At 44.7% G+C, this 19,477-nt stretch overlaps 1 protein-coding gene across 4 annotated transcripts in view; it reads left to right on the top strand.

The window, feature by feature from the left end:
- Positions 1-18,870, top strand: part of Bcar3 (BCAR3 adaptor protein, NSP family member) — a 115,001-nt gene extending 96,131 nt beyond the window's left edge. For all 4 annotated transcript variants that reach the window (XM_026403109.2, XM_026403110.2, XM_077790999.1 and 1 more), the window contains 6 exons: positions 366-1,018; positions 6,829-6,944; positions 11,140-11,311; positions 14,042-14,153; positions 14,382-14,594; positions 18,280-18,870. In XM_026403109.2, coding sequence (XP_026258894.2) covers positions 366-1,018; positions 6,829-6,944; positions 11,140-11,311; positions 14,042-14,153; positions 14,382-14,594; positions 18,280-18,458 — 1,445 coding nt within the window. In that variant the 3' untranslated portion in view covers positions 18,459-18,870. The remainder of the gene's footprint in view (positions 1-365; positions 1,019-6,828; positions 6,945-11,139; positions 11,312-14,041; positions 14,154-14,381; positions 14,595-18,279) is intronic.
- Positions 18,871-19,477: the final 607 nt, after the last annotated feature.

Raw genomic sequence — 19,477 nt, 5'->3', positions numbered from 1 at the left:
TCAGGATGCTTTATGCTATGTGGCTTCTTTTCTGAGGGCAAGACAGCACTGTTCCCTGTCCTCCAAGCTCAACATGTTTTCCTGCTCTGTCTATGGCCAGAAATGACCTTGCAGCCCAGCTGTCCACGGGCAGTCCCTAGGATTTAGAATTGCCCCAGGAGTGTGGGGTGGGGCCAGCCTAGCACTCACAGAGTTCTAGACTGCTCTGGAGTGGGCTTGGGCAGCCACACCGTTTACTGTGGGGAGGGAAAATTGAAACCCAGGGTTATGAAGTGAGGGCTGGGAGCTGCCATGTCCCTCCAGTTTTATTTGTTCTCTGATCTCCACACAGCGAGTGTTCTTTGACCTTCTCTTATCCTCCACAGGCTGTAAGCTGCCTCCCCAGTCCCCAGGCATGGACACAAGCCCCTGCCCGAACTCACCTGTGTTCAGGACAGGCAGCGAACCCACCCTGAGCCCAGCATTGGTTCGGAGGGTCTCCTCAGATGCTAGAACAGGGGAGGCGCTGCGGGGGTCTGACAGCCAGCTGTGCCCCAAGCCGCCCCCCAAGCCCTGCAAGGTGCCCTTCCTCAGAGCTCCCCCATCGCCAGCTGCCTGGCTCAACTCGGAGGCCAACTACTGTGAACTGAACCCAGCCTCTGCTGCAGGCTGTGACAGAGGAGCAAAGCTGCCCTTACGCGCCCAAGGCAGCCATGTAGAACTGCTAACAGCCAAGCAGAATGGGGTGTCTGGTCCCCGGAACTCTGGAACCAACTACTTGATCCTTGATGGGGACGATGGGGCCAGACCTTGGGAACTGCCAGCAGCACAGATGGGTGATGGACAGGAGGACAAGGACAAGTTTGTAATACCTCTCCTGGAGACTGTCTCTTCCTTTAGGCCCAATGACTTTGAGTCAAAGCTCCTTCCTCCAGAGAACAAGCCCCTGGAAACAGCAATGCTGAAACGTGCAAAAGAACTGTTCACTAACAACGACCCCAAGGTCATCGCCCAGCACTTGCTGAGCATGGACTGCAAGGTGAGTGCTTGGGCGCCAGGTTCCTCCTGGCCTTTTGAAGGTTCGTGAGAATGTCTGTCTTGCTTCTCCCCTCCTTGCCAGTTAAGTGCTTTACTTATGTCTGAAGTCTGAAGATAACACAGGGGTGGGGATTTATTTACAGGGTGGGAACCATGGTCAAGACAACCTTTGTCCAGAAAGCTTGTAAACTTCACCTTGGACAGAGGGAAGGCAGGGCCCGCTCCCTGCACCCACCCCTACTGGTGACAGTTGCTTCAGCACAATCTCCTCCTCCCACCTGGTGCTGAGTTAAAAATTCTTCCCTGGACTCAACCCCATCAGAACTGGCAAGGGCCAAGCCAAAGGAGAGTCAGCCACAGATGAAACTAGTTTTTGGAGTAGCAGAGCCTTGGCTATTTTTATTTCATTATACATTGTACTTACATATATTATATATTCTGTTACTAAAATAGTCTTTAGGATAAGCATTTTTAAAGCCACCTGGATTTTTTTTTACAATAATTGCTTGATTTTTTTAAACAAATTATATGGATTAAGATAAAATTAAAATCACACAAATTCTAGTTTCCAGGTGATCACCATTGGCAACACTTGGTGCATGAAAAAAAATGCCACATTACCATATGCTCTATAAATAGCCTTTGTTTACCACACAGATGACCCTGGCCTGCACATCCTTTTCCAAACCTGAAATCTGTCGCTAAAAGTCTCTGATGACTGTCTTTCATCATCATTTTTGATCAGACGTGGTTCTTTCAGGTGTGGGTGGCCTTTGTTCACAGGAGGTCCCAAGGCAACCTCATCATTCACTGAGATATTTCTGGACAACAGGTGTCTCGGGCTGAGCAGGGCTCAGCCACCTCCTCAGGATAAAGTGGCTGATCCCTGCACATCTGAGCAGCAGACAAGGCCTCAGTGAAATTTAAAGCCCCTTTTCATTCATAGTTTAGGGAACTCAATTAGCTTCAAAGGTCAAGGCTTATTTAAGAATTGGATTTTTCTTCCTGAGTCAGAAATCGTGGCTGGAAATCCAGTCTTTGCCCCCACCCCACCCCACTCCCCAGCATGTTGGGTCGTTGATGAAGGGTTCCCCACAACAGCCTTAAGGAACATTATTAGATAGTTGCTGATGGTCCTGGGAATAAAAAAAAAATCCCTTCCTGAAAACAGAGCCTGAGGGGTGACTCGGTAAGTGGCCTACCTCACTGTCCAGGCCTGGGAGGTGAACCATTCTGGGTGAGGCAGCACCTCTATTAAGGGGCCCTGAGAAGAAAGCAGGGAAACTCTGCTCTGGAAAAACAAGGGCTTGTTGTCTTGATGGGCTGGATTGGCTAGGGGTCCTTGGACAATGCTCACAGGTGATCAGATAATCTGCCGTGCTCAATTCTTACCTCACTTTAAAGCAAGCTAAACCTGTTCGGAGGTAAAAGAATTGAGGACTCCTGTTCAAGTCAGCGAGTCATACTGAGCTCTGGATCTGAGAGCAGAATGTGCTAACAGGCCAGGAGTGAGATTCCAGGCTGGCTTGAGCCTGCCTGGGTTCTCCATAGAGGAAGCTCTTGTGAGAACATGGATCTGGGCGAACTGAACAGTTCCAAGTGGAATAAATCCCTCTGTGGCCTCAGGTAGGGCTTGATGGTGATCTAGCAAGGGGAGAGGTACCTACCCACTTTTTGCAGTACTGGAACCTCCCCACTGCCTTTGACAGCTATGAAATAAGAGTTCGAGTGTTCTCAGTTGAAGAACATGCAGTCCACCTCGCTCTTGCTCTGTGGGGCCTCATGCCCTCCTGGTGGGGCCTCGCTCTCTTGTCTGCTCTCGGGCACCCCTTGGCAGTGAAGGAGCCAGTCTGGGCTCTGCCTCCCGCAGCCCCAAGGGCAGGACCGCGTCCAGTCCTTCCTGCCATCCACCACAGTTTCCTTCTTCTCTTCCTGGAACCAGCAGGCACAACCAGCATCTCTTAAGAGGAAAATTCTTCTCCACCCCAAATGTAGCAGCAGCCAGATGAGGCCACCCAGGAGTCAGAATCAGGCGCCAGGCAGCATCTGGGCCCCATGTTCCAGTTCCCACCCAAGCACACAGCCCAGGGATAGATGATCAGAAGGCCATCAGGATAGCAAGAGGTCCTGAGAGCCCTGGAGCCTGCCTGCCCAGCAGTGTCCAGCTTCTACCCCCAAGGGCCTGGCTAGGGGCCTTGAGCCACTACCACCAGGAACAGCAAGCGTCCCCTTATCCTGTGCCCCACCTGCTCATCTTTGAGCAGTAGTTAAGAGCTTGACCTCAGGGGTGAGCTGCCTGAGTCTGAATTCCCCTTGGCCACAGTGGCTGCAGGGCTCTTTCTCTCCCCAACTATCAGATGGAACACAGGGACCCAGATAATCAGCGAAGACTAATGGAAATAATACAGGTAAAGCCATGGACACCTTGCCTGCCCACTGTGAGCTCTGAGTGTTTCTTGGTGTTCTGTATTCAGCCTTAATTGAGGGCCTATTGTGTGCCAGGCTGGCTCATGGTCTCTGCCCTAGAGGGACTACACTGCTGTCTGATGGAGGAAGGGTGGGGAAGGACAGTGATAGGGAACTTGGACCACAACCCCGGTGGGAGACGCTCTGCAGGGGAAGGAAGGCACAGAAGCTGTTGTCCTCCTTAAACAAGGGGGGGGGGGGAGTCAGGGTGCTCTGAGTTCAGAAGTCTGAATAATTGGCCAGACAAATGTAGAAAGCATCTTGTGCTTGGTGGGAAGGCACATGTGCAGAAGCTCAGATGTCAAAAGCCATGGGGAGGGGCTGGGGTTGTAGCTCAGCGGTAGAGTGTGCACCTAGCATGCGTAAGGCACTGGGTTCAATCCTCAGCACCACATAAAAATAAAACAAAGGTATTGTGTCCACCTTATAATAAATAAAAAAATAGATATTAAAAATTTAAAAAAATCCATGGAGAGAGAGGTTGGTTTACAGAAGATTCATTTGTGAGTCAAAGAAGGTAGGGATGGGGTAGGACAGGGAGGACCCTGGGGTCTTTTCTTCAGTGTTTCTAAGTCTTTACTTCTGGATTCCTGCCTTCAAAGCACTTTATCACTGAGTGAGGGAGACAGACTCATGAGTGCATAGGTATGGATCTGAGCCCTCTGTGCTGCTTGGAGGCAGCAGAGCCAGCAAGCAAAGCCTGGCAATTTCATTGCACCTGGGAAGAGGGCCAGGCCAGGCATCCATAAAGGCTGCCCTGGGTCATGCAGCAGCCTCCAAGGCAGTGGCACGAGGAAGAAAAGGCAGAGTCTAGAGATCTAACAGAGCTGGGAGAGCTCAGACTTGGAGGACAGAGGGTGGCTGGTATACCTTCTAGGGTGCATATGCCACCCTGCCCTGCTGGATCCAGCCCACAGTCCTCTCTCTGCAAGTGCTCCTCCTTCCTCCGCATCTGTGAGCCACACAGTTTTGGGCACCTCCTTGGCCCTGCAGTGTGGGCTTAGAATCCCCTTATTCTGTTAGGCACAGTGGCACTCACCTAAAATCCCAGTTACTTGGGAGGCTGAGGCAGGAAGATCACAAGTTCAAAGCCAGCTTCAGCAATTTAGCAAGGCCCTAAGCAACTTGGTGAGAATTTTTTTTTTTCTTTTTAAGCACTAAGAATTGAATCCAGGGATACATTACTACTGAGCTACATTCCCAGCCCTTTTTATTTTTTATTTTAAACCTAAGTTGCTGAGACTGGCATTGAATTTAGAATCCTCCTGTCTCAGCCTCCTGAGTCACTGGGATTGCAGGCATGTATCACAGTGTCTGGCAAGACAGTGTCTTTAAAAATAGGAAGGAGAGTGGGGTTGTGGCTCAGGGGTAGAGCACTTACCTAGCATGTGTGAGGTACTGGGTTAGATTCTCAGCGCCACATATAAATAAATGAACAAAATAAAGGCCCATCAACTTCTAAAAAAATATTTTAAAAAACATAGGAAGGGATGGTGAAGCTCAGTGGTAAGGCACCTCTATATCCAATCCCCAGAATTGCCCTCTCACCTCCCAAAACAGAATTTTATTGTACATAGCTTAGCCTGGATTGAGCAGTTGTGGCTCCTGGAACCCAGATGACAGACTATAGGCTTCTCATTCTCAGAAGAGGTTTCGCAGAATGCCTGTTAATACTTCCAGAACAGAGCTGAATTAGTGAGGAGGAGCTTTTTGGTCTCATTGTACAAAGTGTGCATGGAGGGGAGGGTCCCCACAGAGGTAACAGGGTTTGGAACCTCTAACAGGACAGCTGTCTAAACACGTGAGGAAGTGTGCAGGGCCTGCATTTGGGTTGCCTTGCCAAGGCCAAGGTGTAAATCTCTTTACCGGAATCTGGCCAGAATTCTTCCCACTTCCACATGGCAAATGATTCCTAACTTATGTTTCCAAATAGCTCTTGGGTTTTGTTTTCTGTTTTGTTTTGTTGTTGTTTTTGGTGCCAGGGATTGAACTCAGGTGCTTAACCACTGAGCCACATCCCCAGCCCTATTTTGTATTTTATTTAGGGTCTCACTGAGTTGCTTAGTGCCTTGCCATTGCTGAGGCTGGCTTTGAACTCTCAATCCTACTGCCTCAGCCTCCCAAGCCACTGGATCATAGATATGTGCCATCGTGCTCAGCTCTTTTGGTTTTAAGGTCTTTGAATCCTTTGCAAAGTCCTTGAGAAAAGTGAACTTAGATAGCAATTGTATTAGACAAGGGAAAACTGAGGCCCAGAGAGTGGAGGTGAGACTGCAGTGTGGATTCTGCATCCTGATCTGGGGTTCCCCACTGGTAGCTGTTCCAGGCTCATCCCTCAGGGCTCACAGTGGTTTCTTTGCTTAACCACAGAAGTTAAGGGTCAGAGTTAATAATATTGGCTAAACTTCCAGATGTTTTTCTGGCTTATGATGAAGACATCTGCACTGCTCGTGTGCCTGGGTAATTATGGTCAAGGACAAGTCCACCAAACAGAGGAGAGGGACACACTCTCTGTGTCCAGGCTTGGTTAGACCCATTGGGTCTGCATGTTGTACTATCAGTCCATCAGTGTGCTGTGAGGCCTGGTAGCCCAATTGGAGACACACCAACTCAGCTGTGACACTTCACTGCAGTGTGTAGTAACTGTAAATGGTCTACTGATGCCTAATTCTGATCCACTGATTACACTAGACTGGAGATGGGTGAGAGCTGATGCGGACAAAGACTTTGTTTAAGGGAAACCTCTCTCCTCTCAGGAGGACGTGTGGGTGTGTTTGAGACTTGGGGTTTCAAATCACTCTACATGTTTTTAATAGTTTCCAGACACACGGTGCATTCACTGCGCCTGGGAGAGATGTAATTAAGGGTAATAGCAGCCAGCCCTGGCAGTTCAGTGAGAACATGAATCGAAAAGCCCACAGCAGAGGGGAGCTTGGGCAGGATTCTGCTTCTCCACTGCAGGGATGGTGGACGGCACATACGCAGTCCTGCTGTTGGCAACTGAACATCGCAGCAGGATCCAGCCTGTGTCAGACAAAAGCCCAGAGAACTAAACTGTTCCCTGGCTGGGAAGGAATATGTACCGAATCTGCAGATTCTGCAGACCAATTTGGGTGTTTCCCCAGTCTTTCTCCCCACTTATTAGTTTTATATTTCTGGTATGTGTATTAAAATGCCCAAATACATAAGAACCATATTTTTGGACACTGCTACTTATGAAGAAATGCAACAAATGTAAAGTTCATCCCCACTGTCCCAGTTTAGTGTATTTCTTTTCACATGCTAAATATGCGCTGGGACCAGCCCACTTCCTGATCCAGTGAATTTCAGCTTTGCTCCTGACAGGTTGCTAGGATACTTGAAGTCTCTGAAGAGATGAAGAGGAACATGGGTGTGAGCTCAGGGCTGGAGCTCATTACCTTGCCTCATGGACGCCAGCTTCGCCTGGACATAATTGAAAGGTGAGCAGTGCTGGCCTCTGCGTCTTCCACCCTTCCAACTCCTTGCAGGTGTCAAAGCAGCAGGTTTCAGTGCGAGAGAGGAGCCCCACCAGGCCAGCCCATGTCATGTCACCTGGCCCCAGGTGACTCTTTTCAGAAGCCTGGAGATGCACAAAGAGTGCAGCATAGGTCAGGAAAAAGAGGACCTTCCTGGCTTTGTTCCTAGAGAGGGTGAATCAAGAGAATAGCCTGTCTGAGGCCACTGGCTGACAGGCAACACAGCTGGGGCGCTGCAAGCAGCAGAGATCTCCCTCTCCCTGCCACCTCAAGCCCCCTCAGGTCCTGCACATCTTTGTCTCTTTGGAATTTAAGGTTTCTTGAGGAATTAGGTGGGAGTTGGTTCTGAACAATTTTGAAGGGTTGACAAAAGGGGAGTCAAAGGTCAAGGGATGCTGGTAACTCAGTCCCTGGGTCTCCAGAGTGTCTGTCCTCTTATGAAAAGCCAGAGCCCTGGGTGCCCATTAAAATGCACATGTGTGAACATGGGATGTTTAGAAGACAGGGATATTTTTAAGAAACAAAGCACAAGATTAGATTTTCATAATACCACAAAAGCTGGGCTTTAGAAAGCTGATGTAGGCAAGACTATCTTGTTATCTTAAGTTTTCTGTTTCAACAACCAGTGCCCCAGGCGCCATGACTGACTGTCCACGGCTTTCCATGATGTCCTGAGTCACAGCACTGTTCAGTTCAACTTTCTATGGTGACAGAAATGCTCTTATCTGCACTGGCCACTAAAATAGCCACTAGCCACATATGACTGTCAGGCACCTGAAACACAGCTGTGTGGCTGAGGAATGAAAATGTTTACTAGTTTTAGTCAGATTGCCACATGTAGCCAGCAGACATCAGCCCCTAGGAAGTTAACCCTACATTTCAGATAAGCTTCAGGGGCTCGGTAGAGCTGCTTTCAAGCTAATGTGGCTAGTAAAGCTGGTAAGACTGCCAGGCACAGTGCTGCATGCCTGTAATTGCAGCGACTCCGGAGGCCGAGGCAGGAGGATGGCAATTTCATAGCCAACCTCAGCGACAATGAGGTGCCAAGCAAACTCAGTGAGACCCTGTCTCTAAATAAAATACAAAATAGGGCTGGAGATGTGGTCCAGTGGTCTAGTGTCCCTGAGTTCAATCCCCAGTAACCAACACAAAAAAGCTGGTAAGACAACTCCAGTGCAGCAGTTGCTTTGGCCTCACAGCTGTTGCTGAACACCTAGAAAACACCCAGGATACTGGGCTGTGAGATCAGAGGTGAGGAAGGGCCCAGGCCATACCTATGGCTTTAGCTTTGGGGACTTCTGACCTGTCCTGCGTTTCCGCATCAGGCTTCTAGATTCTAGCTGCCTTCCTGCTCGTGCCTGGCTCCCCCTCTGTTGTTGTCGGACTCAGCAGTCACTGTCTTATTTCCCTATGAGAAAATTTCTCATGTGATACATTTAGCCTGAAAGTTCCACCAGGTTCCAGGCCTAATGAATCTGAACCTTCTTTTATGAGTAATATAAAGTGTGCGGGGACATGCAAGCAGCAGAGCAGCCCAGGATCAAGGCTTCTCCCTTGACTGTTTTCTCACTTTCACTCTTGGTAGCATTTCTTTTCTTTTTCTTTTTTCTCTTTCTTTCTTTCTTTCTTTCTTTCTTTCTTTCTTTCCTTTCCTTTCCTTTCCTTTCCTTTCCTTTTCTTTTCTTTTCTTTTCTTTTTCCTTTTTTTTTTTTGTAGTTGTAGATGGACAGAATGCCTTTATTTTTATTTTTATGTGGTGCCGAGGATCAAACCTAGTGCCTCACACCTGCTGGGCAAACACTCTGCCACTGAGCTACAGCCCCAGTCCTTGGTAGCATTTCTTTATTCTCCCAATTGCTTCTTGCCCAGGGCCTGGCTCCTTAGCTTGTTTCCTGTTCAAGACTGACCTATGGAATCTTTCTACAGAGGTCAGGAGAGGTTTGATTAATTACAGCGTGTCACTAAAGGCCAAGGTTATTGGGGTCCTGAAATGTCAAATGATATTACTCTCTAGCCTTTGAAAATCAAATACAAAACCACCTTTATTTTTAATTTACTATCTTGCTTATTATGGGCACACTGAACTGGAAATGTCCCTCATGTAATTGTTGACTGCCTCCTGCCATTGATTATTGATGTGGATGCTACAGACTTGCCATCCTGAGTCATTCACTGCACAGTGGTACCCAAGAAGGTTCTGGGTAATGAATGGATGCAACACCAGGCCTTAAAGAAGAGCCTGAGTTCAGTGCAGTGGCATATGCCTCTCTAAACCCAGTGACTTGGAGGAGGCTGAGGCAGGAGGATCTCAAGTTCAAGGCCAGCCTGGGCAACTTAGTGAGACCTTATCTCAAAATAAAAAAGGGTTGGGGATTAATTCTGTAGTAGAGCATTTGGCTAGCCTATGTGAAGCCCTGGAAAAAGAAAAAGAAATCAGAAAAAGAAGATAAATGGGAAAAAAGGAAAGAAACAGAGACAGGACACCCAGGGAGAGAAGACATACAAATAAAGACGATGGTGGTAACAAGGACTATTCATTAGGTGCTTGTTATTCTTATACCCACACAGCCTCTCTCTCCCAACACTTGCTCCCATTTTACATCTGATGAAACTGAGGAGCCAAGCAGTTTGGTACCAGTGTAAAGTCATGCCACAAGTTAGCACCATGCACACTTATGTACAAACACTTGGAGATACAGGAGGTCATTGCTTATTTAACAAACATTAATTAGTGATGCTGGACATTACTGCCCTTTGTTCAAGGAAGGCAAGAGAGAGACCAACACACCCAGGCACACACACAGCAGGACATGGAGTAACACCCTTAGCTGTGAACTTTCAGGACAGCACAGCCTGGGAGTTCCAGGGACATGTGTATTTTAGTAACCATAGCTATAAAGTGGGGCTTGACCTCCAGCCTGGAAAAAATTTGAGGCAATTCTGGCCCAATGCAATGAACTCCTGGGTTCAGAGAGAAAGGAGGGGCGGGGGGTCACAATCTGTGCTTCCTGCCACCCACTGACCCCATTCATATCCATTCCATTGTTATATAAAGATGACCCTACTTCCTTCAGAGTCTGTGAGTTTTGACCCGAGTAGTTTAGGATGAGAAAAAGGATTGTTAAGGAAAATAAGACTTATTTTTTGAGGGTCTGATCTTTTATTTTTTTCTCCCCTTTTTTCTTTTTTTGGTTGAACTCAGGGATGCTTTACCAGTGAGTTACATGCCCACCCCTTTTCATTTCTTCCTTTGATATAGGGTCTCACTAAGTTGTTGAGGCTGGCCTTGAATTTGCCATCTTCTTGCCTCAGCCTTTATGGCCCTGTGCCTGGATAGGGTCTGATTTAATAGGCAAATTCCTGTCTATCAGCTATTCTGTCTATGTCCCCATCTCCGTTCACTTCGTGGCCTCTTGACAGGGGCTACAGAACACCATTCCTAGCTCCTCTCTTGTTTCTTTGCTCTGATACCCATGCCATTTTCAAGCATATCTCATTTTTTTGACCTGTCTGTTCCCCTATCCTGGTGCTCAGTGACGATGGCTCCAGGCTTCCCTGAGGGGACCATTCCCAGTGTATATGCATGTTTTAGGGGGACATGGTGTCTCCTTCAACCTCTCACACACGGTTGGCCCAGGAGGTCTTCATGACCCCCAGTCCATGGTTGAACTTGACCCTCTGTTGGGGCATCTTGCTTGGTAGGTTTTTTTGTTTGGTGACACTAGGAAATGAACCAATTGTACTCTATCACTGAGCTAAATTCCCAGCCCTTCTTATTTTGAGTCAGGGTTTTGCTAAGTTGCTGAGGCTGATCTTGAACTTGCAGTCCTCCTGCCTCAGCCTCTCATGTCGCTGGGATTACAGGTATATGCAACTGTGCTTTGCTGGCATCTTATTTTTGACTGCATCATGCACACAACTTCAATGTGCAATAATAAGAGTTATCCTCACAAACATTCCTTGTCCTCTGTGGCCTTGACAGTGGCACAGCTTGTCTGCTGGGGTATGGTCTCTGTTGAGTTCAGTTCTCTGACCTGCCAACACATATCCCAGCAATGACAGCAAATGGCACAAAATCAGTCCTATTCCTGGCCAATCTGGTGTAGTTTTCTTCTAGTCCTATTCCTGACCAGAGCCTGACCACTGATCTCCCCTTCAGACACAACACGATGGCCATCGGCATTGCAGTGGACATTCTGGGCTGCACAGGCACTTTGGAGGACCGCGCAGCCACCCTCAACAGGATCATCCAGGTGGCAGTGGAACTGAAAGATGCCATGGGAGACCTCTATTCTTTCTCAGCCATCATGAAAGCCCTGGAAATGCCACAGGTGAATTTCCGCTTGCTTTGTGTGGCCTCTCAGGCATGTGTATATTTAATGTTTTGGAAAGAGGTCTGCATTCCTATGCTTGGCAAGTCACAGACTATTTCAGTCAGTCTCAAAAGATAAACTGAATCTTAGTGAAAGCTGTTTTGATTAGCAGACAACCAAGAGTAGTGTCCTAAGTATTCCAGTTGTTTATAAAAACAGTGGATAGCCAGGCACAGTGGTGCATGTCTGTAATCCCAGCTACTTGGGAGGTTGGGGCAGGAAGATCCAAGTTTGAGACTAGCCTGAGCAACTTAATGAGAGCCTGTCTCAAAATAAATATATTTTTAAAAAGGACTAAGGATGTGGACTTGGGATGTAACCCAGTGGTAGAGTACCTCTTAGCATGCATGAGGCTCTGGACCCAATCCCCAGTATCAAAAAAATAAAACAGTGCATAATTGTTGCCAGTCCACACTTTGATGTACAATAACAAGAGTTATCCTCACGATAACTTGTTCCTGGAGAACCATTTGGAAGAAACATTGGGCTGAAGTGTGCTGTATAACAGAAAAACGCTCTCGTCTAGCTCAGGAGGTTTGTGGCCAGTTTGGGGTAATGACTGGGAAACCAAGGCTTTCGAGGAGCCTCTATCAGAGAATTCCTGGAGTGGTTTGTCTCAAAGTATTGTCCTCAGACTCTCCTGTTAAAAATTCAGATTTCTGGCCCACTTGCTATATAAATCAGAACCGCTAAAATTGGGTATTTGAATTTATCTGCCTTGACAGAGATTTTTGGGATGAGTATCAAACATGAAAACCTGTATTTGAAAGCAAACAGGCCCTCTTAAAGGAAGGCCTCCTTCTCTTTTCTATTCTTTCAAGCCCTAGATGCTTGTAGGACTCTGAGATTAAGGTCCTACAAGCCAAGTCTGTAGCTAGTAACACCGTAACTGGTCTGTTAGCTTGGTTGTTTCAATAGTCAGATTGCCTCTGAAATCCTGCCAGGTGCTCACTGAAAATCCATCAGTGCCACTGAAGGAAACAGCTAGTCACATGTCTTGCAAGTCAGTGTGGTAGGATCATAATTTCCTTAAATAAAGCAAAGTCACCTTAAAAGCAGGAAGCGGAACAATTTAACACCTTCGTCAGAAATTTTGGGGGAATCGATTACAATATTTCAAGAGCTTTAAATAATTCAGGTGCACTGGAATTTTTTAGAATCCGTATTTGAAATATGTAACACAAATTCTGCCATATTTCCATTCTTATTTCTATTATGACAATGGGTTATAATTTTTTGTTCAGGTATTTAAATTTGCATCACATTTATTTTCCCTTATCCAAAACTACCTGTAATTTGACAGCTGAGCCAACAGGCTGCACTGTGTGTGTAAAGCTCTGCCCTCCAGCCAGAGCTTCCCGAGAGCGTGGTAAAGGGGATGTTTTGTGGGATCACATGGTTGCTGCCCATAACATCAAACTCAGCAGCTAGAAGTTTATCCTAAACTACCCCATGCTTTTGGAGGTATTCTGTCCCCTCCAGTAGTGTCAGTGAGGATCACAGTTTTCCAGAGTATTCAGGGGTTGGGCCGAGCCAGGGGACTGCTGGGGGTGGTGGGAAGTGGCCCACCAGGGAAAATCCACAGGGAGTCACATTCACATCATCATCCTGATCTGCCCTTCTGCCACATCTGGGAGGGGACCTTAAGAAAAGGGTAGCATGGAATATGGCAGAGGAAGACCAGTGGCAATGTCGACCTTCCTCTTGGAATATAGGGGCGCTCTATGAGACTAAGATGAATCTCAGCTATGCCGATGACCGGTTGAGAAACCAGGGCGAGTTACCTAATCTAGACTTTTGCTGATCTGTAAAATGAGGTCAAAATACCTGCCTCACAGGCATTGCAAAGATTAAATGAAATTCTTCAAATACCTCACATAGTGTTGGCTCTTATTCCTAAATACTAGTGCCCTTTCTTATTATGCAGAAAACTGAAGACACTTAGATCTGTTGGTTTTGTGGTATGAGTGGGGAATCATTTATCTTAGGACAGTTCAGTCAGTAGCATATGCTGATGTTGACTATATTGGCCAAAAGAAACAAGGAGGAATGAGCATTGGCATCACCCGGTCTGAGCAGTCTTCTGTGTGCCTCAGACATTACGAACAAACAACTTTAAAGTGCTTTGCCTCTCATTCCCACACCCTTACATCAGTACAACTCCATGGTGGACATGTGTAGTAATACCTACCCACATTTAACACTTGTGCCCTCTGGCCCAGCAGCTCCACTTCTGAAAATTTATCATCCAGATATTTTCACACATGTGAAACCTTTAGAGTAACAGCAAAATGTGTTTAAAACTTTCCTGAAGGTAACAGAACTCTGGTTTATCCATACAGTGGAACATTCTATAGGAGTTTGACAAGATAAGGCTGTTTGTTCTTTACGTACTTATATGGAATGATTTCCAAGGAAAGAAAATGCCTATAGTGTGATATTTCTTTTAAAAAGGTGTTTGTGTGTAGATGCAGGCACACGTAAATCAAGCAATTGGAGAGAGCTCTCAGGGAAGGCCCACTAGAACTTGGAATAGAGGGTGGTGAGAGGTTACTTTATCTCCACACTTTCCTTTCAATTGCTTTTAATAGTTTTACCAGCTGCATTTATCACCAACTGCAAAATTTAAGCAGAATGGTAATTTTCTTAAAGGAGCCTTTTTCAAAACAACTACTTTCTTTTTTCTAGATCACAAGGTTAGAAAAAACATGGACTGCCCTGAGGCACCAGTACACCCAAACCGCCATCCTCTACGAGAAGCAGCTGAAGCCCTTCAGCAAGATCCTGCACGAAGGCAGAGGTGAGCGGGGAGGGCAGGGCCCGCAGCGGCGGTTGCACCATTCATGTCCATGTATGGTCGGGCATATCATGAGGCCTCGGTTGTCTACAGGACTGTCACTGGCTCGAGGTGCTTACCAGGTGACAGCCTCGCTTATCTGCATTGCTATAACCAGACACAAGTTACCAGGCACCTCAATCTGATAACTTCCAACAAATGACATAGAAAACTGTATTCCTTATTCTTCAGAATCCACGTGTGTCCCCCCCAACAATGTGTCAGTCCCACTGCTGATGCCCCTTGTGACTTTAATGGAGCGCCAGGCTGTCACTTTTGAAGGAACTGACATGTGGGAGAAAAATGACCAAAGCTGTGAAATTATGCTAAATCACTTGGCAACAGCCCGCTTCATGGCCAAGACTGCGGACAGCTACCGGATGAATGCGGAGAGGATCCTGGCAGGTAGGAGCTGTTTTTTTGTTAAGTCACTCTGTATAGCAATTGCAATGAAGGAATGAAAGAACAGAGATGCCCTCAATTAGGAAAAAAGACCAAGGAGGAAAGATTAAGGCATGGGAATTCCATTTCCTGTATGATTGATCAGTACTTCCTCTTAATTCCCAATGACTCAAGTGTCCCATTTCTCCTTCTGTGTTCTGACAGTGATATAAACAGCATCAAGAAAGGAGGCCCACCACAAGTACCTTTAGTGAGTGGATTGAAGGAAGTGGAGTTTTATCTAGACTTCATTCTTCTACATTCCTTCCCAGTCATACTGCTCTTGAAACTGGAGAGTGTTGGGCAGAGTGTTGTATAAACTGAACTTTCTTACAAATACTATGGCAGTACAAAGCAGCTTTCTTGGTTGGCTTGATAAACATTTATCACAGGATACATGCACAACAATCGGGTTCAATGGGTGTCCTCAGTGATCAGAGGCATTAAATGGGTATTTCAGTGCATGGTGGTAAGTACACTGAAAGCATTTTGGAAAAGTAATTTGGACAAAGATGCAGGCAGAGGAAGCATATTAGGAAAACTTTCGAGAGAAAAAAAATACCTCCATGAATTGTTAAAACACAGTCAGAAAACAGATGCCAATCAGAGGGGCGGGGGGCAGAGTCTTGAGAGAGCCTGGGAAGAGTGGGAACCCCACATACTTGGTTTTGGACTAATGTAAACATAGCCAGCTATGCTAAAGGGGAAGTGATAGAGCTTTTCTGGTGGGACTGTGGGCCCATGGGAGGTGTGGTAGTCAGATTTATGTTTTTGAGTGAATCACCCTGATTTCTGTGTGAAGGAAGGTTGGGAGCCAAACACAGAAAGCTCATGCAGGAACAAGGGCTTTACCAAGGCAGTCATCAGAGATGGCTAGCATCTCTTCCTTTTATTTGTGTAGCACTAGGGATTGAACCTAGGGCTCCGCGTATACTAGGCAAGCACTCTTCACTGAACTACATCCCCAGCCCTTTCAGATTTTTTATCTTATTTTGAGACACTATCTTGATAAGTTGCCCACACTGGCCTTAAACGTGAGATCTTCCCGCCTTAGCTTCCCAAGTCACTGGAATTACAGGCATGTGATTTTTTAAAACTCTTCAAGGGCCAAGTTTGATCCACAAAACCAAGAATCGTGTGGGACAGGAAAGGCCTATTAATTTCACTCTAAAAGAAAGTTGTTGTCTCAGAGCCATAATTTGGGACTGAACAGCTTGCACTGTATCTGCTGCAGGTATGAGTAGCACATACCTGTTTCTCTCTCCACCCCGCAAAAAACCCTCAGTTTGGCAATGTGGGACTCAACAAAAGCACACAGTTCAACAGAAATTAGCCAATAAGTATATTACATGTTATATCAGCCAATATATTTGGGTGGGCTTTGAGAAAAGTGTGCTTGAAGCTGATCTATAGCATGTTACTTTAAAGGTAGCTGATACAATTTTTCAGTTGATCCTGTCTCAAGTTCCTATTGCTGGAAGTGAATGTGAACTCAGTAAAGGCAAAGACTGGCTCACCAGCATCCAGCCTAGGCTCAAAGCCTGCTAACTGAATGAATAGAAGTCATTAGTTGGTTATCTAAGGTATCCTGGTATCATCAGGAAGGGCTTCTATGCTCTTTCCACCATCCAGATCCTATGGTTTAGATAGTGGGAGCACATTTAACATTTCTAATAATTCTCTCCCTCTTCTCTTAGAACATAACAAAGAATCAAGAAATAAGCCCACACAAATGGTTGTCAGTTGATTTTTGACAAAGGTGCCATGATAATTCACTGGACAAAGTATGATCTCTAAATAAATGATACTGGAAATACTGAACATGCACATTCAAAAAAATTTATCTCAATCCTTACCTGATACCATATGCAATCATTAGTCCAAAATGGATCATGGACCCAAAACCTAAGGGCTGAAGTACAAAGCTCCTATAAGAAATTCTTTGTGTCCTTGAATTAGACAAAGATTTCTTAGGACACAAAAAACATGAACCATTATAGGAAACACTGATAAAGCAAAACTTTAAAATTTTGCTTTTCATAACACACAACTAAGTGAAAAGACAAGACACAGACTAGGAGAAAAGTACTTTCTAAATGTTTATATCTGATAAATGACATATTTAGTGTCAGGAGCCGTCCATGAGTTGCATGTGGGTCACCATGCATGGAAGCCTAGTGGATACAGACATCTGGTGTCTGGGAATGACAGTGGACATTTTCTCTGGTCAATTGCCCAGGGACAATATGAATTTCTATCCTCCTCTGCCATGGCCCACACAGCACCTGAGATGGGTGTGACCTGCCAAGATGTCAATCAACCTGCTGACTTTAAGACATCACAAGCAAGACTTCGCCCTGAAAACCTTATCCCTGCCTTTGATGTACCCCCTGAAATAAACCACAGGAGCCATCTTTTCTTTATCTAGTTCTAGAACCCATGTGGACTAGACCTATCAGGGGTTTTGCCTTTTGTAAATATATTTCTGAATATTTGTGTTTTGTTATTCACTAATTATTTGAGATTGAGTTTTAGGGTGGCTTAGATTCTCCTGGCCCCCCAGTGAGACATTGACTATTGACCCCATTAATCTAGAATATAGAAAGAACTCAATTTAAATAAACAATATGTCAGAGAATATATACAAATGAGATTTTCAGTACATAAATCATAGGGAAATGTAAATTTACCCCATCACACAAGAATGGCAACAATTAAACAGAATGGCAAAACCAAGTTGGAGAAACTTCCTATGTTGCTGATGTGAATAGAAAATGGTAGAACCATTCATGCATGACAGTTTCTTTGAAGATACACTTACCATGTAACCCGGTATTCCCACTCCTAGAGAAATGAAAACTCACCTCGAATGCACAAAGCCCTCGGTTAAATTCCCAGCACCACCAAAAAAAAAAAAAAAAAAAAAAAAAAACATGACCACATACAGACTTGTACATAAATGTTGACATTATTCACAGTAGCCCAAAAATGGAAACAATTCAAGTGTCCATCAATTAGTGAATAGATAAGCAAAATCTAATATGTTCACAATTTCACAATTCAACAAGGAATGGATTGATTATATACAACATATGTAATAATTCCATCATCATGCTAAGTGAAAGAAGCCTGACAAAAGTCCATAGTGTATAATTCCATTTATGTCATTTCTAGAGGAGGCAAAATAATAACAGAAAGCCAATCAGTGGTTGGCTGAGGCCTGGGGAAGGAACAAGGATTGGCTCCAAAAAGGTAGTAGGGAGCTCTCTAGGGTGAGGGAAGTGTTCTAAAACTATGAATTTACTACTGTAAACCAAATTGCACAAAATATATGAATCATGAGATATGTAAATTATACATCTACATAGTTGTTACAAATAAAAATATGATACCCTGAACACTCCTCCCAGCACCATAGTCCACAGTGGCTTGTACATAGATTTCATTGTCATGTTTTAAAGAGTTTACTTGTTAATTCTCTGAAGATGGTGGATGAGTACAGCCTACATTTTTCTTTGGGAGCATTTTTTAAAGCTCTGAGAGAAGATGAAGTTCATTTGGTACTATTTAAACAAGCAAAGTTTTCAGTTACTTTTAAAACATTGTTTTAAGGCAGACTAAAGTGACTTATTTCTATTGTTTTGATTAGATTTTCAACCAGATGAAGAAATGACTGAAATCTTGAAGACTGAATTTCAAATGCGATTGCTGTGGGGCAGTAAAGGTGCAGAAGTCAACCAGACAGAGAGATATGAGAAATTCAACCAGATTTTAATAGCCCTCTCACGTAAACTGGAACCACCTCATGTAAAGCAGGCAGAGCTCTGAAAACTCTCCAGAGAGCCTTTAGGGTATTATTTCAAACTTCTCATCTGATGATGCGCAAATCTCAAACACACGTCTTTAGTATCCACAGGATATTAAATGTATAAATTGCACAGAGCACACTTATTTATGAGTTGTTTAAAATTACTACTGATTTTTAAATGAATGATAATTTATTATTAAGGTAACTATTGCTAACATTGATCAACAAATTTAAGAGAAGACTTAGCTATGTTGACTGGTTGATTTCTATTATCACAGCATTTGACCATTTTAGTTTGAATTCCATGTCATATAAGTGTAAATAGAAGAGTTTAAAAGAAAAGCCTGAAACATTTCAGAGGTATCAGTTGTATGATATTCTTCAACTAAATGTGAAAAATGTAAATAGTCATGAATGAAAATATATCTTTTTTTGTGAAACCATTGTATATAGTCTCTTCAATATTAAACAACTCATCATAATATGATGAATTCTACCTCCTGACCTCAGAATGTACTTTGCCTCCTAGCCACTATATCCCAATAGTAAATCAAAATTAACAAAAATGGCATGAAAAACTTAAGGTCTCTGTTTTAGGAGACAGAAGAGTAGTGATACAAGAAGTAAGTACTGGCTCCAAAAGACTGAGGTTCAAACTTGAGCTCTGGTGCTTGCTAGTGGACTTTGGCAAACCTATATGTGTAAGGCAAAAGAGTAACTTTCAGAATGTCATTTTTTTCTTTGAATCAACTAAGAATTTGTTAAAGTAACATATGAACTGCTATTTCCTCTAGCTAATAAGTACAAGTTTCCTAGCTTTCTTTTTTTTTGTGGTGCTGGGGATTGAACCCAAGGCTTTCTGTATGTGAGGCAAGCACTCTACCAACTGAGCTATATCCCCAGCCCCAAGTTTCCTAGATTTCCGACTCCCAAAGGGGATATTTTCTAGTTTGTCAGTATCCTCTCATTTTTTTTTCCCATTGTAAAAAACTCAGAACACAGTATTTTAAAATATTCTGTCATTCTGCCATTGTCAAAC

This window comes from Urocitellus parryii, chromosome 11, assembly GCF_045843805.1.
Source record: "Urocitellus parryii isolate mUroPar1 chromosome 11, mUroPar1.hap1, whole genome shotgun sequence".
NCBI lineage: Eukaryota > Metazoa > Chordata > Mammalia > Rodentia > Sciuridae > Urocitellus > Urocitellus parryii.
The sequence above is the reverse complement of the archived record's forward strand: the minus strand, read 5'-3'. Positions and strand labels throughout refer to the sequence as shown.